An 18,762-nucleotide genomic window follows, 5' to 3' on the forward strand; every position below is an offset into this window, starting at 1 on the left:
AAAATGACAGTTTAATTGAGTCGTTCTACATCTATAATATATGTAGAAAGCATGAACGACGGGGAAATGATTTTATTTGCTGTTCTATGTATAATAGTATATCATAATTTACACGACATACTATGATTGTGGGAATTACATTACGTATACGTATTATTTGATTAAAAGAAGCTGCTAAGTTTATATTTAAAAATTGTGAGTCATATTAAAAATAATTTTTTAAATCATTTAGTTTCAATAGTTAATGATAAAATAATGTATAGATTCTAGTGACAAAAAAAAATTTGAGGGTAAAGAGAATTTTAGAACCAATATGCTTAGAAACAAAATATTTTTTAATAATGAATAACATAATGTATCATATCGATGCCTCAGTCTAAGACTGCAATAACTCAAATTATGAAACTACTGGCTCTAGAATGAAATAAATGACCTCTAGAGGTGAATAATGCAACTAAAAGTTATTAAGTTATAGAATGGAAATCGTCATAATATTGTAAATAATATCACGGTCAGGTGACGATATCATATATTACTATATGTATATTATTTTTTGCTAATAATGAAATAACACATTTTCTATCTGGATAACTTTTGTTACATAAAATTGATTAACCTTACGAAGTATTTCTCGAAAACGAAAAAATAAATTAAAAAAATAATTTTTATTATGATATTATTTATGTTGATACAATTTACACAGTACTAACTTTTGTATGCATAGTTCTGGGTTTTAATTACCTACAAATAATAATTTGAACAAACTGATAACATGTAATTAATCATAGTTAAAATATGTGGATATTAGTAAAATAATGGAAATTACCACGGTATTTAATGGTTTAGAAATCATGCTAGATTTATAACAAATTCGTATCCTGAAATAATCGACAGGAAATTCTATTCAAATTTTATTTAAACTGTATGCTCAAATAATGCTAAACTTTTAACTTGTGTAAATTGAGTTGTTGAATAACTATATATCTCTTTACTCTTTATTTATGTAGACTTATACTATTATGCGTTTATATAGTCAATATCATATACGTTTTATATGTAACATACTTTCACGATGGAAATTGGAATATGATTAATTTTATTCTTAATTGTCCTTAGGTGATTACTTTGATCATAACACATTTATAATTTTTTTCTCAGGAAAAAGTTTTCTCATTTTTTAGTATATTGGGAAAAAATTAATTTTTTTTAAAAGAAAATAATCTTAAATCATACAATTGCGTTTTGTATATTAGTTTATGACATGATTTATAGTCATTGGATAGTTATGAAATTAAAGTTGTGTAGTTGTCGCATTTTTATAAAATATTTTTGTCTTATAACTATAAAAATCGAATTTTCTACTATTTAATTTATTTTCCTATTATTGTAAACAACACTTTTATTTTAAATACTTTTTTAAATAATCTATATTTTTTTTTTATGATTCGATTTGGATCCATAAACAAATATTAAATTAATGTAATTTGAATTTTATATGAATTGCAATAAAGCTATATTTATTTTGTAACTATTATTGATTTGGTTGATAAAACTATTGTTATTTGAATTGCGTTTAAAAACTTTATATTTATTGTTTATCTATAAAAATAAATTATAATTGAAACACCCATTCTGCAAAGTTCGAAATTTTAAATATTATTATGAATTATTACATTATTTTTTATATTATGATTAGCTACACATTATTTCAGCCATCATTAATTAAAATAAAAATACTTTTTAAAACTGGCCAGTAATTTATTTTTATTAAATAAAGTTCAATAATAATTATTGTAATTTTTTTTTTATGGTGAGTATATTCCTTATATTCCTTATAATCTTACATTTCAAGTTTTAATTGTTAAATGCACAACAATTCCTCCGGTTTAAAGATATTTATAAAATTTTACAAACTTGTCCTTGATTAGAATTTTAAAAAACAACTCAAGTTATAAATTATTAAAAAATTTAACAATTCGAAATCTTGAAAGATAATGTTCTTAAATTTAATTCTTGTTTGTTTGTATGTAAAAATTCATATTAATTATAGATTAAACATCACTAAGTTTCCATTAAATAGTTTTACAATGATGTTTGTTTAAGTATATATTTTCATAAATCCTGGTGTAAAAACCTTGTTAATAAGTATTGTTTATTTTACAAAGTATGATAATTATAATACATTACAAGGAACAGTTATAATTTATTAAATAAATAAATAATAATGGGCGTGTGTTACTAAAATAACAACTAATACAATATGAAAAGAACATTTAAGATAAGAACAAATTAATATTGCACTAATGTATTTAATAAGGAACACAAATTTATGGTATTGTTTGTTATTTATTGAGCTCAAAAGTGAAATATATACGTTATAAATAATACAAAAATTAGCTATAGTGTTGTGATCTGTAACTACTCATGGTTCATTTTAGAATACCAACTGAATTTCCTTATAGGACATGAGTACTATTTGAAATATAAGTATGTTTAGTGATATTTGAAAGAAAATTGATACCTACTTAAAATGTATAACACATTAATATGATTATATTTTTTGTTATTGAGGTCATATTTATGTTTATTCATAATTGATTAAATTGTCTTAATATCTATCAATATTATTACTTGAATGTTAATATTGATACCTTGATTGGAATTTTTGGATACTTAATCTAAGATGGGAGTCAAGGATAAATATAAATTTTAAAATTATCAGAACAATCAAACTTATTAGAAATTCTTATATATTTATAAATACATGAATTATTTAAAAAATTAATGAGTATAATAATACTATATAAAAAAAGAACGATTTTAGTATTTAATTTGAAGTAAAAAAGAAAAAATTTTATTTCCTTGGTTACTATACAATAAAAAATATGTTCATACAATATTAATTCTATATGTTTCTAGTTTTATTTCTTAGATTTATCATTATTATTATTTTACTTATTAAAAGTGCATAGTAAATTTTATGTTTTTAAAAAATTATTATTTTCTATAAGAAATGTATATAAATTATTTTGATGAATGAAAGTTTAACTATTTTTGTTATAATTATGAGAAAAATTATATTTATGGAATTGTTTATTAAGTTTTATTTTAGAACAATATATGAAAATTTATTTTTAAAAGTGTTTGGTAATTTTAGTATTTTTATTAGTATTACCAATATTTTTTAAAGATTTATAAATGAATAGGTTTTTTCTGTAATCTTTTTTTACTTAATGCACATTATTTTTATGTATTTAGAATTTAAAGATTACACATTCAAAGCAGTCAATATCTTTAAAGGCATATTTTTTCAAACATTAATTTTTTAATATTTTAACAAAATAATTTGTTTATTAATATAAATACATAAATACAACCTAATATTTAAATATTTATTATTTACTTATCAACTATACGAATAATTAACCATTATATTTATCAAATATTTGAATATGTATATGATGTGTATGAATCTGTATAAAATGTCTAATGGTACTTAAATATAATTTAATAATATTTATAATATTTAAATATATTATATTTATCGAGAAGAAGTTTAATCAAAAAGATGATTTCATAATTTCAATTCTAATTTAGCCAAAGTATGGATTTCTCGGTAGAAAAAAAATAGGAATCGCGTGTAACTTTGTTAACTCTTATTTTAAAAATATAGTGTAATACGTAAACGAAAGTCCATTAAATAAAATTTAAGCCAGAATTTTATATTCTGAGCGGAGCGAGGAATGTAATGGTTTTACAATGATATTTATTTCTTTTCTTTTTCTTTTTGATTCTGTTAACACTTTTTCTCCCTCTAAACTTGCTCAAAAGTATCAAATGTAGCATCTTTTCTAAAAGAAAATGTTCTTAGGCTGGTACTTTAGAGAGGTCATTTTTCGATTTTTGAAACGGTACTCAAAATAAAAGCGGTTAAAGGAGAAAAAACGTACGATTTCATAATTTTATAATATTAAATAATTACGGACGACATTTTCTACCAGAATTATTGCTTGAAATGAAAAATGACAAGAGATCTTTTTTGTTGTATTTTGGATTTTGTTCCTTGCGGTTTAAAGTTCGGAAAATTTTAGCTATTTGTGAGCTATTTATAGAGATTTTAATTTTGTGAGTTTTTTGTTGTAATTTGGTTAAAAACTAGAAATTTGGGTTCTTTACCTAAGCATGGTAAAATTATCAAGACATTTGAGCGACTTTTGAGATTTTTCTTTTATTTTATATTTGTTTTCATATTTATGATATTTCCTAATTATAAATTATAATTATATAAATTACCTATTTATATAGATCGTTCTTAAGTTGTTCTTAAAATGCTTTGGTTATCACCATAGAAACGAATAAAATTAAATAAAAAAGATTCCCTCGTCTGCTCAGAATCGTTTTTTATCGAATGCAATCATTGAATTCAAATCGAATACAGTAAAATTACACTATCTTGTCTGAATTATTTATACTGATGATATATACACATATATATATATATTATTTTTGTATTATTATTTATATATAGACAGGCGGTCCCTGGACGATTGAATGTTTATTTTAGTAGTTTGTACTTATGTGCGTAATCAATAATTAATATTTTAGAAGTACACTACAACGTCTATCACTAAGAATGTCTCTTTTTATTGATGATTCGATAAATGGAATAACTTTTATTTTGATTATTATTTTTAATTTTTTTTTTTTTTATAAATACTCAGGTCCTGCGCTACAATAAATTTGCATTAAATAATTTTTTGATTTTTAAAACACAAATTTGAAAATTGAAAATTTCATTCTATAGTTCGAAAAAAAATTCAAAATAGCCACTTTGTAAACTAGATTTTTTAAAAAAAAATATTGGTATTTAAAAATTGAATAAAGGTTGATCCATTAATTTTCTAATATTTTTTAAATTTTGTGAAAAAGTTAACAATATTATTGTGTATGACATAATTTTTATAACCCATATAATTGTATAATATCCGATCGAAATTTATTTTATTCCAAAATTTTTGCTATTATTTGTAGCTATTATCTTATTATCATTCATTATAAGTTGGGTCTGTCTATATGCTGTCAATTAGACCAACACCGTCGTTATCATTTTATTGTTATCAAAAATAAAATTGTTATCATAAATATAATTTTATCATCAATTATAAATTTATAATAAATGATTTACATTATTTTATTTGTTAGAATGTAATATTAAGATATAAATTCAAAATTGTATTGTTAAATAATGTAGGCAGTCAAGTTGTTCTCAATATTTATTGTTTTCCCTGTATTTATTTATAATTTAGACGTCCTTAATATTTTAATATAAGAATAGGTAGGTATGGGAACATTGATGCGGCCTGCAATTAGAATTAATAGTTGAGTAACAGTAGTAATATAAAGAATTTAAAAATGTAATATAGGTGCCTAAACAATACATTACAATTCATTTACTAATTAAAAGTTTATCTTACCTAAATAGTTAAATAATAGGCAATTAGATCTCCATTTATGGTAAGTAAACTTATTATAAAGTAGTTAACTTTTTAATCAAAACACTTTTTAAAAACTTCTAATGCTTTTTAAACTATTTTTGATTATCCGAATTGATTTAATAATTATTGTGTAGTCAGTGTAGCTGTGTACCAAAAAACAAAGAATAATATATATATAACTATATTAGTGAAGATAACTTAATATGAATAGGTTAATTCATTTTATTATTATTTGTATAAATATGACATACATACATATTTTATGAAACTCTTAGTTTTTTTATTAAATAATTTCTTTTAATTTTATTTTTTAATTATCTTTGGTGCGGTTTTTTTAAATTATTATTTTTATTAAAATGGAAAATACTAGGTATTCCAGCAGTCTGAAACATATCCTAGACAATTCAAATATAGTGAATAATATTTCTCTTCAAGGAGAAACTAATAATTTAAATGTATTTACTACACACGTTTATCAGAATTAGGTTTTGGCTATGTTGTGGCAAAGTCGGTGAAATATGAAGGTAATTTATTAAAATAAGTATGAATGTTTAGATAGTTATTTATTGAATTTTCAAAAATTAATAATTTTAAAATTAACAATTGACAAGTCTCTAAATAGTACAATAGATACCATAATTGATCAATTTTTATCAGAATCATTAAGAAAATATAATTTAAAAAATTTAAAATTTACAGGAGAGTATAAAAAAATTTCTGATGCTACACCTAAATTTTTACATGGAAGACCTAAACCATTTGTCAAGCATATTTATAATATACTTTCTGCTGCTCAAAATATATATTCTGTAAATACAATAAAAAAGTTAGAATTGAAACGTATATTTTATGTAATGAGTGAAGTTGGTATATCTTAATATTACATTGTAACAAATAAAGTAATATGATTCATTTATTATAAATTTATAATTGATGATAAAATTATATTTATGATAACAATTTTATTTTTGATAACAACAAAATTATAACCACGGTATTGGTTTAATCGATTGCGTATAGACAAACCTATATTTATTTGATATTTATTATTATAATACCAAATAATTAACATATGTAACCATATAACTAGATAACCTTAATCATTTAAATCTGCCAATTCATAATCGAAAGAAATTAAAAGTTCTTACGGGTTTGATTTTTACTTTTAAGTTAATTAATATTTATAATACCACTTAAATCACTTGGATCACAATTTTGTTATATTCTACGTTTTTTTGGTACACTCGTCGTATATTTTTGTGTGAAATCACAAAGCTATAGAGAAAACCTACTTATGCAATTTATAAATGTCATATTCAAATAGTGTACTTACAGTATAATTTCAGAAAATTGTTCATCTAACTTGGTAAATAATGTTTACATTATGTCATACCGGAAATCAAATTTGAATTTCTTTTTAATAATTTATTAAAAAAAATACAAAATATAAGAAATGATAACTATTTGAAAAACATCGACAAATTGCCTATAACTAGGGGTGTTTCATACTTATAAAGAGCAAGAAACAAATCATTATGGAATTTTCATTAAATAAATGAATGTAAATAAAATAATTATTAATAATATACTTCAAGATACTAATACAATATTTGGTGTAGTAGGTATTAATAGTACTTCAGAAATGTATTTATATAGTGTATCAATGACGGATATAAAATATGCATCGAATGTTAAAAAAGGATAAATGGAATATTGTTTATGTATTATTTACAAGTACCTAATTTATTATATTTTAAATATTATAGTTATATTTAAGTAAAAATCATTATTTATGTAAATTATACGTATTATTAAATTAATTTTTTTAAATGTGGTAGGTATTACTATGTATAATATATTAAATTAGGATTCATTTTTTACAGATGAAAGTTGGAAATTGCATACTATGTAGTTATTTTTAAATTAAAATCTTATAATTTAGTATCAATTAAGTGTACACAAAATATAAAACGTAATTTTTAAGATTTTAGGCAAAAACATTTAAAGGCATGCAAGTATATGAGCTGTTAGAACAGTACACTATATTACATATATTATTTTTAATATATTATCAATATATATATATATTTATATTATTTATTATTATTTTTAATTTATTTTTTATTACATATTTTATTTTTATTTTTTCTTAATTATTGTTTCAATCGAAATAATAAGGAATTAATATTTTATTCAGGTTGTCCACTAATTCGTAATAAATAAATAGTTAAACTTTAACAAATTCTTTTAAAACCATATTTTTTTTAAAAATCCAATTTACAAAATGGCTATTTTAGAATTTTTTCAAACTGTAGAATAAAATTTCAAATTTTCAAATTTAAGTTCTAAATATCAAAAAAAATCTTTTAATACAATTTTGTTGTAGATTAGGACATAAGTATTTATTTATGAAAGAAACAGTATAATAATAATAAGCAGAACGAAAGTTATTCTATTTTTCGAATCATCCTATAACACCTGCATTACACACACTATATTTTCTTTGTGATATAATCATATAATGTGATATCATTATATATAATTGTGTTATAGTTTTAAGAATGATTTATTGAAAAAAATTTTAAGTAACTGTTTATCTTACAAAAACTTTAAATGATAATGGCATTGGTTACCTGTTTGTTGGCCCAGGTGTAGGCGAACCATCTGATCACTCTGGCTTCTAGTTCCTTGGACACTCTTCGGAAGGCCATGTACTGTTTAACACCGTCCATACGGTTTTGGAACTCTACTCTGGCCACATTCATGTTGCTGATCATACTACCGATGTTGCCCACGATCGTAGCGAAAATGAGCACACCAGCAAGAAAATCGGCCACCACGAACACGTGTTCTAGTTCGTTTTCCGGCTGCGGTGTCTCTCCTGCAAACAAATAATATTTTCTTAAGTCTAATAGACCGATGAATTGCATAATAAGCGCGTTAACTTTTAAAAAGTTCAGTTATTGCGTTACTATCGTTCGATATACACGTCATCTTTTCGCTGCGCTGCGTGAATATGTTGTATCTCTCCTTATCTTTCATCGATTTTTTCACCGTTAACTTCGATGATTGGGTTAAAAAATTGCCGTAAGTATAAAACCTATCGAAGGTAGCCAACCCCTATTTTTATGGCTCAAATTATTAAATATTAAGTATTTTAATTGAACCCATACTCTGGTCACCCGTTCGTTCGGGCGGCGTGGCTCGCCGACTTATCTATAGGTCACCCACGACCGTCGATAAAACGTCATTATTAATAATAATTAACATCTAATTATAATTCATAATGAGTTCAAATTCTCGAAAACCATCCGTCGATAAAGGTAAACTGAAATTACAAACAACTATACTCTAAGCAGTCAACTCACACTCGACGCGTATTCAGAGTGGTACCAGTAACGTATTCGAAAATTTGATATGGAAATCGAAAACAATGACATGATGATAATGATTTCAATGATTTCGATTTCGAAACCATCATATCCAAATCCAAGTGTACACACCTAGATATTTCTCCAAGTTCACCGGAAATACTGAATAAAAAAAATAAATCAAATTTTGTCTCTATAACAAATTCGCCATCTTGAGTACCAACGACAGCGACGTAAATACTATAAACAAAATGACAACTGATAATACAATTAAAAATGATCAAACTCGCGTACAATCCTCTCCACCAATCTTTGTAAGAAACATAGACAACTTTTTCACTTTCCGGAATAAGTTGATTAATTTAATTGAAACTCTAAATTTCATATTCAAGGCAATAGCAAATAATTTAAAATTAATACTTATAATTCCGATTCGTACAGAGGTTTAGATTGAATATCTAAACGAAAAAAAAACTTGAATTTCACACTTATCAAGCTCAAGAAAATCGAGCTTTCCGTGTTGTCTTCAGAAAACTTCACCCTTCCACACTAACTGTCAAAATTGAAGCAGACGTCCATGATATGGGCTTCCTGGTTCGGCAAGTCTCTAATGTGCTACACAAAACTACAAAAAAATCCTCTACCGTTATTTTTTATCGACCTTGAGCCTGTTGAAATTAATAAAGAAATTTTCAGCATAAACAATTTACTCCACATAAAAATAAAAGAGGAACCTCATAAGCGACGTGAAATCATCTAATGTTTCAATTGCCAGGAATACGGTCATTCCAAATCCTACTGCTCACACCCTCCGAAATGCGTCCGTTGTGCTGCTGCTTACCCAATCTCATCGTGCACTCAATCCAAAAAACAACCACCAACCTGTACCATATGTGGAGGTAACCATTCGACAAGCTACCGTGGCTTTTCAGTCCATAAAGAACTCCAACCTTTACACAATGCAAGAACAAATTATAAAAATAATGTAATTAAAAATAGAAATAAGATTGTAAATGAGGATGGAGGTTCCAGTAAAAAAGCTTCCTTAGATCCCCCCAACATCAACGACAGTAAACTTTCTCAAGTTTTTCACAAAGTCAGTCTCCTATAAATAACCAAAGTAAAAAAAAGTTATAAACAAAAACTGTCAAATGAGCCAGCAGAAAATAATATTACCATTCAGCTTTCCTCGTTCCTTTCTGAATTTAAGCTATTAATTTTCCCTTTAATTCAACTCTTCACAAACTTAATCAACAAATTAGTTCTGAAAAATGATACCTAATCCAACAATTATTAAATATTTTATAATACTCTTATGGAATGCCAATGGCCTCAAACAAAATGAACCAGAATTACTCGATCTACTAATAGACAAAAAAATAGATATAGCATTTATAACGGAAACCCACTACACTACAAAAATAAACAATTTTTTTTTCCTGGTTTTAATGTGTATAGAACTGATCATCCCGATGGAACAGCTCACGCTGGCTCTGCCATTATTATTTCATTATAAATTAAACACAAGCACCTACCAAGCCTACAACTTCCCACTATCCAAGCAAAAAATATCTTAATTACACTCAATCATATATCCACTATAATATCTGCAGTTTATTGCCCTCCTTAGCCAACGATTTCTCCCCTCTAAGCCGAGCTTTTTCTACGTTTATTGCTTGAGGTGACTTCAACGCCAAACACCCCAACTGGGGTTGTAGAGTTGAAAACCCCTGAGGACGCATGTTCCTCAATATGATACAAAATATTAGATGTAAATGCATCTCTACATATTCTAACCTACATATTGGCCATCTCACCAAAACTGACATCCAGACATTTTATACTTCCTCCTATCGTCGATTCCCAGACTTATAAATTTCAGCATACACAACACAAATAATATCACCTCTGACCATAATCCAGTTATTTTGGACATAAATGATCATCCTACCTTCAATCCTCTCGAACTTCACTATCAAAAGGTCCAATAAACTGGATCAAATTCTTGTCAAACCTTGAAAACAATACAAATTTAAAAATCTCACTGAAAACCACAGATGAAATAGAAAATGCTGCACAGAACTTTATTACCACAATAAAAGCCGCTGTCTTTAACTCTTCTCATATACCCAATCAAAATCACTCAGTTAAAATAAATCCTTACGAACTGCCTCCCTGTACAAAAACAATAATTGCCGTGAAATGTAGATTCCGTTCTCGTAGGCAACGAACAAGTCTCCCATCCGACAAACGCATACTACATCGCATCTCCAATACAATTAAAAAACAAATCAACATCTACAAATCCGACTATTTCAAATCAAAATATCAAACCCTAAATATACATGACGGATCCTTGTGAAAAGCCACTAAAAATTTAATGAAAATTAAAAATCGTCTTTATCCCCTAAAAAGAGAAGATGGTTCATTAGCTACATTTGGCGAGGAAAAAGTAAATATTTTCGGTATCCACCTTTCAAATATTTTTACACTACATTCGAATATATCTCCCGATTAAAACAATCTTAATGAAATTTTAAATTTTTTAGACAGCCCATTACCAATGTCACTTCCCATGAAACACACATCACCTAGCGAAATAAAATATTTCATATTCAAACTGAAAGATAAAAAGTCACCCGGTTATGACTTAATCATCAACAAAATACTAAAATTTCTCTCAAAAAAATCCATAGTGCTCCTTACCTACTTATACAACTCAATGCTCAGATTATCTTATTTCTCGCTAATTTGGAAGTCCTTAACAATAATCATCATACATAAGCCGAACAAACCCAAAAATGAGGCTTCATCATATCGACCTATTAGTTTATTACCGGTATTGGGCAAACTATTTGAAAAAATTTTGCTCCGAAGAATCAGATCAATCATCCAAACTCAAAACATAATTCCCGATAATCAATTCGGATTTAGATCTAAGCATTCTACCACCCAACAAATCCATAGGATTATAGACAAGATATATACCTCGATTGAGAAAAAAAATATTTTCCTGGCGTTTTCCTTGACGTATCTCAAGCATTTGATAGAGTATGGCATCAAGGCCTATTTTTCAAAATAAAAATAATTCTACCAGCACCACTTTACTTAATAATAAAATCATACCTCTCAAATCGTACATTTGTCGTCAGGCTTGGTAACGCTTTCTCTCCCTATTTTAAGATCCAAGTAGGAGTTCCTCAAGGTGATCTGTCTCCTGATCTTTATAACTTATTCACCTTAGACATACCAAATGATGATAATATTCTAATCACCACATACGCAGACGATACAGCAATATTAAATGAACATTGTGACAACATTGAAACATCCTTCAATCTCCAATCATATCTTATCAAAGTAGATTAATGGACATCAAATTAGAAAATCACAATTATTCCTTCCATGTTCTTTTCACCTTAAGAAAAGAAATCTCACCTGTCCTTTATTTTGGTGGTATAGAAATTCTAATTGAAACCCAAATTAATTATTTGGGCCTGATCCTAGACAAACGTCTCACCTGGGGCTCACATTTAAAATCAACAAGAAAAAAACTCAACACTAGACTATACCTCCTCCGTTCTATTCTTAAATCAAATCTATCCCTCAATAATAAACTTATTATTTATAAGTCAATATTAAGACCCATTTGGGCCTATGGAATACAGATATGGGGTTTTGCCAAAGCATCCTAAATAAAAACAATTGAGATATTTTAATCAATTACCTTCCATTTATTTACTTCTGTACCTTGCTACGTATCTAAAAACTCACTCCTAAATGATCTTAACATTGAAACAATAAACAAAGTTGCATCAAATCACTACAAAAAATTCCATTCAAAACTAGCCACACATGCCAACCCACTTATTGCCATTCAATGTAGAGTAAACTTGCCTGAAAATTTTCCTCGACGGTTAAAATGGCGTTGGTGTAGGGGTTCATTAAATCCCTAACCTAAATGTCATTTGAGGGTACTGCCACTGGACAGCCTCACTCCTCATATTATTCATGTGATGTAAATATTATTCTATTTTTATCAAATTTGCTTATTGTACATATGTTACAGATCGTAATTTTTTCTATTTTAATAAAAAAAAAAAAAAATTAATAAGTTAGATAAGTCACGTCATTTACAAATACACAAGTATAAAATATTTATTGAAATGAAAGAGAAAATGATTTAATAGGAATCTTCACTCCAATCCTAATAATAAAATAGATTTCCGATATTTCAAAAATTTGTTTTCAAGTGGTTTTTGATGAAGCAATACTTAGAATTATCAAGGGTAAAAAATAATCATTTGAATTGATAAGTTAGATAACAATCTGAACACTTTTATAAAAATACCTATTTATTATTTTATGTAATTCAATATATTGTAGAAAATCATGTGGAAAATCGAGACGAATGGAAGTTTAAGACAAGGGTGGCCGATTACAAATAGTTGAGAGAAAGGTAAAGGAAAAGGAGAAGAAGAAAAAGAAAAAGGATAAGAAGAAGATTAATTAATTCAATACATTATTTATAGTAGGTATACTATATAAATATTTATTATTTATTTATTATATATATTAAAACTGATTTTTAGAAGTATAGGAAAATAGATTTTTTTACCATGATTATTATTTTTATTTCAGAGTACAACAAATAATTATACTTTACCTGACTCAATTTCAAACTGACTCGTTTTTCTCAATTACAACAACAGTTTGCTTATCGCTAAGGATTATAGTGGTGATAAATCATAAAAGATTCTACTAGAGTCAATTACAGTAATTTAGGAAAGTATAAAATCAATTTAAAAACAGAATATTACGATAACTTTTTTAACGAGCAGTAAGAATTGAGACATGATTTATTAGTTGTCTTTTGGTATGATATCGATGTGAATAAGAATTAATTTTAATACAAATATTTCAAACAACAGATTTTTAACCTCTATCAGACCGAAATAGCGTCATTCATTGGTATCGAACACACGTCGGTGCATGTTTATGCCATATGATTTTGCATCAAGTATTATACATTCATATATGGTGTTCGGAAACGATAAATAAACTTTTAAACAGTGTTCTTCATATCCAAGCGGGATCCAAAAAACTTTTTTGATACATTTTCACATACAATTTTTCATTATTTTACTTCATTCTATTACTTTATTTATATCGATTCATTCTGGACTATTAAATATATATACATAGCACAAAATAATTTGTACTGTTCTTTTTCTTAATACAGGTTAAACACTGTACGCAATAAATAGTTAATAGTCATAAAATGAGTAGAATTTACCATTTTTGTTGGTAAATCGTTGCAGATATTTTGTTAGAGTATCGGATTTCGTTGTTAACCCGTTGGAAGCAGGAATTATTGTATGAGTTAATAGCGATAATGGAGTGGATATTGTACGGGGGTGATTGGATAGATTTAGGTCATCAAGTCTATAATTATAAGTATGGGTCTATATTTAATTTGTTTAAAATCGTTAAAATATGTGCTTACATTGCACTTAAAAATACTTAAGTATTTACGTAAATATACGGCTAATATAATGTATTTGAACTTTAAAAATATTGTAAAATTAAGATGTTTATAATAAAATAAAATTATGTAAAAATAATATTGAAAATATGCTAGTACTTATGTTCTGCATCACGATAGTCATTATTAAGAATTTGGCTACGATGAAAATTAATCGCACACATGGTTTAATTGACTGAACTAGCTATCAAGAAATTCTCGCTGGGCTTGTAAAGTTATATGTTAAAATTCGGTTAATAATATTAATTTGATATTTGGTTTTTACTATCCTCATTCCTTTAGCATGAATAACACAGAACTCATATATCGATATCCCATAACTTATATAGTACGATAGAATAGTTGATACAGACTTAATAATTATCTTACAATACATTTTTATAAGTAAATGATAATACGCTGAAATAAATAATATAAGAAATATACGTTGATAAAATATGAAAATCTCATGGGACTGAAACTAAAGTTAGAGTAATTTTCAATGTTTTGATGACTTTTAATTCGATTTTGATCTCAAGACGGTGATTAAATTATTTTTATTCCAATAAAATGATAATTCAATTTACAACATAAGTCAATTTGTTTTTTTCAGGGGATATTAAAACTGGTACCTCTATAATATTCATACGACTTAATAAAATAACTATTTTATATTTGAGGTATTTTTTTATTTTTTCATTTTTGTTCAATTTCAATGATCTTATCGATTATGATTGTCATATATGATTGACTGATAAATTGTAAAAAATTCATTAACAAGTGAACTATTTCATAGTGGGAGTTCATAATGGTCAAAGTTTAGTTAACTCAATTACTCAATTGGTTATTTCTACTCCATTATATCGTCAAAGTCATAATAAAAGGTAAGTTAAAGTAAAATTTGTAGATATTTACTTTACAATCGTTCACTAGTCTCAATGGCCTTGATGAATATTTTATTTCCCATACCTGCGTTATTAAATATTTAAAAATAATATTCTTATTAATATTTATAAAATAGAAATTTTGCGTTGAATGTAACATTTTTTTTTTTAAAATACCAATAGTGCATAATTTTAAGAAAAAAAAAGCATAATTTTCTTACTGTATACAGAATAAAATTATAGTTATTGACAGTGAAGTACAATACGAAAATCGTGACATGAAAACGAATACAACAAATATAGTATACTATCGATTACTAATGGAACATTTGAGGTGAAACAAACTTGGTTCGGTCGAAAGTTAAATGTACCAAAAGAATGAAAAAATTTTAAAACAAGTCCATACGAACGAGCTTATCTCTTCAAACGTTTACGAATTCCGGACTCGGAACTAACAGACCGGACGGTTCTGAACATTGGTCATTATACTTGTACGGCTTACCAATACGATGAGACATAGTATGATAGTAGGATACCACCGACTGCATCTTCATCATGACTGTTGAACAATAACAATATAATTCGTTACAAAAACCGTTTGTTCCGGACGCTCGTCCGCAGATCACCGATACGAAGGGAAACGCAGGACAACCACCGTAGGCCGTGTACGGCCGATGAAAAAGATTTTCGGTACGTGGCGAGGGGGTGTAATATATAATATTATGGTTACATCAACAGAGCAGAGAGTTCATCCCCCCCGCGGACGTCACGACCGCGTAAAGTAACATGCGTGGGAGGACATCGGGGCAAACGTTGGGCGAGGGGCAGCATCACTCCCGTCGAAACCTTCGCACGGTTTTCCGAGGGACGTTTCACACGCTCCAGCATGATGAACGACCGTGGATTTGTACACTCACCCACGGTAGCCGCCCACACTTTCGGGCCCGACGTTAACCGTACACGGTACGACATTACACGTGTGTATTTCATGCGCTCGCGTATACTCCCCGTGCACACCTTATCGTATTGTTTTTCGTCTCCGTCTCGTATTTACCATTCGTCACGCGCCTTTTTACAGGATCTTTCGGAGCAATTGTATTATTATTTTTTTCTTCTCTCCCTTCGTTCGTTATACGTTTGAACGCGCGCGCGACAGATGTTTTGGAATAGGATAAAAAACCGCAAGCGCTGGCCGAATCAGCACGGACCAGACGAATTATTAATCTTACGCGGCCACCATTACACCTAAATTGCCAATGCTTTGCATTATTATAATGCACTATGTTAAGTTATAAATGGCCGAGGGTTATTTTTTTTATTTTTATTTTTTTGGTTCTCCGGTGAATGTCGTTTTCTAGACAATGGGAGAGGAGGCTGAAAATTGTTTTCCCGCTAACAGTATAAAGGTAGTTGATATGCGAACAATACCCGTATTGTACGGAAAAACATTTTTCATTTGTGGTATTTAAAAAATCTCTTCATACTGTACAATCATAAAACACGGTTTGAAATAACCTTTAAAACTCTTACACAAATAGTAATGATATAATAAACAATGTTTTATTGAATTTTTATTTTAAACGAACGTGAACGGATTTCCGTGTTGAGCGGAAATACTTAACATCTGTTTTATTATAAAATCCAAGTAACTACAGGTGAGAATTTAATTACTGCAGTGGGGATTTTAAATTTATAGTATTCGTGTATTGATAAAACAATTAAGACTGATTTAAGATGAGTAGTATGCAGATTTAAGTACAGTTAATAACTATATGGTTTTTTAAAACTTGTACCTATTGTATTTGAAATTCCGATAGTTTTTGATTTCTGCGATTAATAATATGTAACATGTATGTATGTATGTAATATGTATTGTAATTATATTTTCTTATTTATAAAATATCAAAAAAATATAAATAATTATATTTTCTAAAAACACATTTTTTCAAACAAATATCAGTCATCGGTATTACAGAATATTATCTTCAAAGTTTAAAGTATGAAACTATATATTATTGTTGCTGATTAATATACAGAAAATATACAGAAAAAAAACTTGAGAAATGAAAACTATATATTTTTTTATTTTAAATTTTCATTAAATCTTCTTTTTAATAAACCAACTTCGTATAATTTATTTAACATTTACTTTGAACTCGAATATAATTATATTATGATTTATTAATATTTTCTTGTTTCCTTTGGAAGAACAGTAATTTTGTTTTTCGTTTTTATTAGCTTTTGAAAAGCTGCACGTAGGTTGTGAAATTCAATATATGAAAGCGGAAAGTGTCTCGGACGACCCCAGGAAGATGTAAAAACGTATATATGAGCTTAGAAGTATAGATTTATTTATGTAGAATTTGAAGCAAATATTCTTCGTTTAAAACACGTGTTTTCATATTATTTTTAGTATAGGAACATTTTTACGAATTATATTTGTTCAAAGAGAGAACGCATTCTAAGCCACACTGTTCTATCTTTGTCTAGCCAAGTGCATGCGATGGGCGGTTGTCTAACGGTGGGTGAGGTTCTGGGTCAAACAGTGGCTAGGGGCTGCCAGACGGTAATATTTGACCACCCAAAATTCACTATCCATATCACTGTTTCGTGTGACCGCGTTACGAGTAATTGATACCGTACCGATATCGTATAAACGGAAAATTTAATATTTCTTATTACTATTTAATTAATTAAATTTTTGAAATTTTCTAATTAGATGGCTTTTTAACACACAAAATGTTCATGTCAAAAAAAAAAAAAAGAAAACTATGTGAATCGGTCCAGTAGAACTTCAGATATAACTAAATTAGGTACCTAAAAATCGCCTCATTTTAATAATATAATAGGTATCGAGCGTTACGCGAAAAAGGTAACACTCAAAAATGTTCACTGACCAAGTGAAAAAAATCTGAACACCGTATAAGACGTTTTCAAATCAATAACGATATATCACTTTTGATTATAAAGAAAATGGTTAAATATCATTAGGAAACAGCTTTTACGGTCATGTCATTTTTTCTCTGCTTACAACGTGTCAAATGTTTTTTTTTGTCTACAGCCACGTTCACTTCACATTGGACATGCGTTCGTTTGTATTCTGTACGTGCGGTATGAATTTATCTAATGATCTGATGCGTTTATTTAGTTAAAATAATTTCCCATCAAACACATGTAGCAGCGATTTGAGGCTGTTATAAACGGTGTACCGCGTTTCGCGCATTGTGGTTACGTGAACCAGTAAAATGATTATGACGAAATACTATCCGAATGAAAACGATTGAAACCCATATTGAAGTCATCGGAAATGACAACGTTACGTTCGTCTTATGGTTCACTTTTGAACAGAAGTTAATTTCGTATAGTATTACAAAGAAAAAAAAAGATAAAAAATACGTTATTTGGCATAACGCACATTTAATCACCTCAAGTGGATATTACGGTAAGTTATGGGTAGCACCTAGTTGTTTAACCGAAGAAAAAACTGG

The 18,762-nt window shown here is 27.4% G+C and overlaps 1 protein-coding gene across 2 annotated transcripts in view; it reads right to left on the reverse strand.

The window, feature by feature from the left end:
* The window catches only part of LOC112688531 (cyclic nucleotide-gated cation channel subunit A), a 249,148-nt gene that overhangs the window by 27,078 nt on the left and 203,308 nt on the right, over window positions 1–18,762 (reverse strand). For both annotated transcript variants that reach the window (XM_025561796.1, XM_025561788.1), the window contains exon 7: window positions 8,129–8,376. In XM_025561796.1, coding sequence (XP_025417581.1) covers window positions 8,129–8,376 — 248 coding nt within the window. The remainder of the gene's footprint in view (window positions 1–8,128; window positions 8,377–18,762) is intronic.

The sequence above is a fragment of the Sipha flava genome, unplaced genomic scaffold, assembly GCF_003268045.1.
Source record: "Sipha flava isolate LNK unplaced genomic scaffold, YSA_version1 110_pilon_pilon, whole genome shotgun sequence".
Classification (NCBI taxonomy): domain Eukaryota; kingdom Metazoa; phylum Arthropoda; class Insecta; order Hemiptera; family Aphididae; genus Sipha; species Sipha flava.